At 44.0% G+C, this 5,622-nt stretch overlaps 1 protein-coding gene across 1 annotated transcript in view; it reads left to right on the forward strand.

Moving 5' to 3' along the window:
- Positions 1–5,622, forward strand: part of TIAM2 (T-cell lymphoma invasion and metastasis 2) — a 96,430-nt gene that overhangs the window by 9,618 nt on the left and 81,190 nt on the right. The window contains exons 2-3 of the mRNA XM_006757705.2: positions 4,243–4,344; positions 5,380–5,618. Of these exons, the coding sequence (XP_006757768.1) occupies positions 5,386–5,618 (233 nt within the window). The 5' untranslated portion in view covers positions 4,243–4,344; positions 5,380–5,385. The remainder of the gene's footprint in view (positions 1–4,242; positions 4,345–5,379; positions 5,619–5,622) is intronic.

Consider the following 5,622-nt stretch of genomic DNA (forward strand, 5'->3'; position numbering starts at 1 on the left):
AGTGGCCTCCCTGTGTGCCCACTGTGCAGGCCTGGGCAGCAGCTAGCGCCCTGCCCACTTTATGTATAAGGATCACCCTCCCTAAGCGCCTTCTTGTGGGGCACAGATGTTCCTTTCGCCTGCCTCTTCGTACAAATTGGCCTCCAGTCTCCTTAGGCATAGAAATGAGCTCCTTCAAGTCTTGGTATTCAGTTTGTGATTCTGCGTGCAGTTCATTGAGGCGAGATGAGGAAAGCAGGCATGGGTAGTATTTACAGAGGTGCGAGTTGGATCCTTGACTTGAATGCTTTTGTTTTAGAGTTTTTGGCATATTTGTTCTGTACTTTAGTGTTTTTAATGAGACAGGCAATATAACCAGAAGGCAGGGTTCTCAGCCTTGATAGTATGGACGTATGGGGCCAAAGGATTATTTGTTGTGGAGGTTGTCCCATGGGTTACAGCATCCCTGAACTCTCCCCATGGAATGCCAGTAACCGAAAATGTCCACAGATAATGCCAGTTACCCCCTGGGGGCCAAGATCACCGGGGCTGAGAATGACTGTGTTAAGGTAATGCTGGTTGTTTGTTGAGCAGGTAGATGATTTTTTTACATTTTCTAACATGAGAATCTACTAATACAGGTACATGGCTGTGTCATTGTTTTTGTTGGCATGTGACAGATGTCGGGGAAGTGAGCTGGTTTTATCTGGCTGTAATAATTTGGGGGAATTGATCAAAATCAGACTATGCTAACAGTGGAACTTGGAAAGTCCCAAACACACACACACACACACACACACACACACACACACACGCACACACACACACACGGGCAAAAGTAGGTTATACATGTTATATATAAACATATGTAATAATTAGTGTAATAGTTAATAAAATATCTGAAACAGCAGACTATTATAAGGTCTGTATGTATTATTATAGTACGTACAATGAAATTTGTAATTAAAAATGTATAACAGTACTGCAAATTTGTGTTGCATTTCACAGATTGTTTTTTTGTTGTTGTTGTTATTCTCACAGTTGATTCTCAATCTGCAAGGTAGGTAGGGCAGATATTTTTATCCTCAAATTGCAAATATAGCCAACGAGATTCAGAAAGTAGAAGTCATTTCCCCAAGCCCGCACATGCTATCTGAGACCGGGAAGCAGGCCCGAAGCCCGAGTTCTCTGACACAAACCAGGCGAGGCTTCTGCGACTTGTCTTCTTAATGATTGAAGGCCCCCCGCCCCAACCTCCCACCGGACAGTGAGGGGAGCCTGGTAGGTATTGTTATGGTTGACGATGGTCCGCCCTGTTCTTATCTCCTCCTTAGCGCGTATCGCTATCTGAAATGTTTGCCTTGGACAATGATCAGGCTCCTACTTCAGTATAAACTCCTCTGGAGTGAGGTTAGAAGCTTTGTTGGTGTCTCAGGATGTACAGCTCGAGCTTCCCTCGCTGCCTCGCTCGGTCGTAGGTCTGCTTTTGTGCAGTGTCCCCAGGCCTCTGCTCTGCTGTCCCCAGGGAGTCCTGGCCCTCCCTGGCCACACCATCTGGCCCAGCAGGGGTTCCTCTTGTTCCCCTGTAGTTGCTCCATCTGCACAGCTGGCCCAGGGCTTGGGACAAGGCAGGACTAGGAGGACTTTAGTTTCCTTTGTTCTAAACTCAACGCTCCCCGGAAGTGGAGACTGGGAACCTGGTGCATCAGCTCAAGGCGAGCTAAAGGACACGAAGAAAAGGTAAATCTTGAATGTCCTCCTGAAAGGTGATTTGCTGTGGGACCCAGGTAGTCACAGCTGCTGCTGGGGTTGTGAGGACGTATTTGCAAAATTCCTCCCTACTGCTGCACGTTTCCTGGGTGGGTAACTGATCACATTTTTAAAAAAAGAAAAAAAAGCCTTCCATTCTTGTTTAGGATTTTAGCTTAAAAAGCTGCACAACACAGTCCCATGAATGGGGGTTGGAAGGGAATTCAGAAAATGAAAGACAGGGATTTCTTTTTAGGCTCACGAGATTTGTGGTCAGTTTTTAAATATCTGAATATTTTATAATTATTCAGTAACTTAAAAATAATTATAAAAAGTGTGTAAACAGCATACGGTTTTTGCCAAGTACGCACAGTCTTAGCGCCATGTAATTATTTATTCCAGAGTGACTTCACTTAGACTATCGTGGGCCTCATGGCATGTTAGGTATACCTGATATGTACTATTGTTGCAGGCTGGTGTACCTAATGTGTATATATTTTTTCTATTTAAAGACATGGGGGGCTGTTAAGTATTTCTTAAAAAAAAAAAAAAAGCTCACAGGGAGTCAATTGTTTTGATCTTTTCAGCCCCCTATCAACAAAAAGAATTTTAACTTGAATACCATCAAATTCCCTGTCAGGGGTGCTGAAATCTGACCTATGCATGGTCTTGCTTCTAGACAGAAATCACAGCCGAAGCATGACAGATAGTATGTGTCCCACTTGCCAAACTCCTCAGGGACAACAATCCTGTAGTTACCCTGGGAGATCACCCTTCCCATCAGTACATTCCTCACGAATATTGGAGGCATCCTTCTTGCCACAGTTAGAGGCTGTTTTCCTTCTGCAGGGTTAAGGGGAGACAGGGAACAGCTGGTCAGCATTACTGGTACCTAACATGCACATGCACCCCCTTTTCCTGTTCTCCCGGCAGCACTGTGTTAATCACCTAGACATTTCCCTGTGGGTCTGTCCACTGATCTTTCAGGCAGACCCACTTGGGAGTGGTTCCTGCTTAGTCTGTACCCAAATCGACCTTCTAACATGCAAGGTTCCTGATCTTAGAGGAAACGCTTTCAACTGGTCAGTGTTGAGTATGACGCTAGCCGCGGGCTTATCGTCACATACGGCCTTTATTATGTTGAGGTATATTCCTTCTATGCCTAATTTATTAAGAGTTTTTTTTATCATGAATGCATGTTGAATTTTGTCAAATGCCTTCTCTGTGTCTATTGAGGTGATCATATGATTCTTTTCTTTCATTCTTATAATGCAATGTAGTACATTGATTGATTTGTGTACATTGAACCATCCTTGCATCCCACGGATAAATTCCACTTGGTTATGGTGTACGATCCTTTCAATGTGCTGTTGAGTTTGGTTTGCTAGTATTTTATTGAGAATTTTTGCATCTATATTCATCAGGGATATTGGCCTCTAGTTTTCTTTTATAGGAGTGCTCTTTTCTGTTTTTGATCATGGGGTAATGTTGGCCTTGTAAAATGAGTTTGGGACTATTCCCTTCTTTTCGATTTTTTGGGAAGAGTTTGGAAAGGATTGGTGTTCGTTCTTTTTCAGTGTTTGGTAAAATTCACTAGTGAAGCCATCTGGTCCTGGGCTTGTATTTGTTGGAAGATTTTTTTTTTATTACTGATTCAATCTCCTTTCTAGTAATTGGTCTATTCAGATTTTCCATTTCTTCCAGATTCAGTCTTGGTAAGTTGTATGTTTGTTTCTAAGAATTTTTCCATTTCTTTCAGATTGTCCAGTTTGTTGATGTATAGGGTTGTTCATACTTTTTTTTTTTCTTTAAAGAAAAACAATTCACTGTTGAAACCTCATAGCAATGCTTTCTATGTCTGCAGAGAAAATAAAGGCTTTGTGCCCCAGCAGTGATCACTGCCAGATGGCAGCACCCCTGGCCTGTCTCTCCCCCGCCACTCCCCGAAGGCGGGCCGCCTGCCCCTTGTGCAGTGAGGCCCAAACATGTGCTTGAGGAAAACTGTTCATCTCATTCATGAGGTCAACTTCTGTAACTTCAGTCACTCTAGCCAAGGGCTGCTTCGCTGTGTTTCAGCACTCTGGGTTTTGTTTTTACTGCTTGCTCCAATCGAGAACAATGAACTTCCTTGTCACATCAGGATGATGCTCCCGCAATGTTGTCGGTGTGGTGAGTCTGCGAGCTGTTTTCCTAGTGGTGGTGACAGATGAGCCATGACTCACTTCGGCACTTTCACCTGCTCAGCCCCGAAACAAAGGCATGCATTTGACTTCAGGCTGCGTGTTGAGTTAATGACCTTTACAAGGTTGGATGGGCCGTCCTGGCTTCCTTTACATCTCCCAAACAGCCCGATGAGTCAGGCAGCTCACAGACGCTTCATTTATTATTTTGACAGTGATTTTGGACCCAGCAGTTGTTTCTCCAGATAACTTACATGAAATCCTCGTTTTTATTTTTTGGGGGGCACTTGATGTAAAATGCTTGACAGAGCTTCTCATACTGTCTGTTTTTCAGGGTCATTTCGTGGACTCACTTGTTAACCATGCTGCCTTGCTCCCAGGACCTCATAAAGCCAACTGACCATTGATCTCCCCCAGAGCACAAACTAGACTGCAGGTAAATCCAGCTCACCTGACTTGTGGGTCACGGCCAAGTCACGGCCTGACTGTGACTAAGGTATACAAGTGAAGGTTTCATTATTTGGTCAGTCCGTGTGCCTTTGATTTTGTGGCTGTACCTTTTAGATATAAAAGAATTAAAATCCTACTAAATGTGTTTGGAAACATAACTGGAAGCCTCAACTCCAGCTCTTTACTAACACTGAGTGGGGAAGGTTTGGGTCAAATTTCACTTTTGAGTCTGGCGACACTAGTAGACTCATTGAGGGTTTTGGGGTTTTAAAGGGAATTGAAAGAATCTAACAATTTTTTGAGATACAAGCCATATTCAAACTTTTTTCTCTCCTCGTGTTCTAAAGCGAGGACTCTTAAAGACTTTATAAAAGCTCTAGAGATTCGTTTTATCAAAATGTTTTTCTGCCCCAAATGAGAACTTTTATCCCCCCCTTTTTCATCTCAGCCTAGTTTTTGAGGAATTCTAGTCCTTCCTTGTGACATTTCTATTCTGTGTGACACATGAAAGCTGGAGTTATGCTATAAATGTGGTAGTTTTTTAGCAGTGCTCTCTTATATTGGTAAGCAGCGTTATGTAGAATGAAAATATATCTCTCTGGCCATTAAAAATCACTGTATTTGGACTGACAGAGGAAAGGTACTTTTCCCTAATTTTTTTTTCTTTAAGAATTATTGATTCAAAACCTTGTAATAGCCAGCCTAAAGGTAGCTCTGCCTTAAACTAATTTTTATGCCAGTTCAATTTCTGAATTGACCTCATACGACACATTATGTGTTTCGAGTAACCAGCACACAAAAATGCTGTATCATCCACCTGGCTAATGACTTGCTTGCAGGGTGTGGAGAACCGATTCCGGTAGGTAAGCCTCGTCCCTGCTTCTCGGCGTTGTGTCGGGCACAGAGAGAAGTGGCTTGGTTCCTTGGCAACAGGAAGATCATTTTTCTTGCGTTAGAGATTCTCTCCTATGGAATGCGATTTAGGTCCTGACTCTCACTGATGCCCCTGTTCTCCCCCCAGGCTAACATGGGGAACTCCGAGAGCCAGTACACATTTCAAGGATCTAAAAACCATGGCCACGCGCTTACGGGTGCTAAGCAGAAGCCTTGCTCCCTGAAGATCCGCGGCATCCACGCCAAAGACGACAAGGCCTTGCACGGATGGGCCCACGGAGGCAGCGCGGGGTACAAGTCCCGGTCCCTGGCCCGGAGCTGCCTTTCTCACTTCAAGAGTAACCAGCCTTACGCCTCCAGGCTCGGGGGG

The sequence above is a fragment of the Myotis davidii genome, unplaced genomic scaffold (assembly GCF_000327345.1).
Source record: "Myotis davidii unplaced genomic scaffold, ASM32734v1 scaffold1494, whole genome shotgun sequence".
Classification (NCBI taxonomy): domain Eukaryota; kingdom Metazoa; phylum Chordata; class Mammalia; order Chiroptera; family Vespertilionidae; genus Myotis; species Myotis davidii.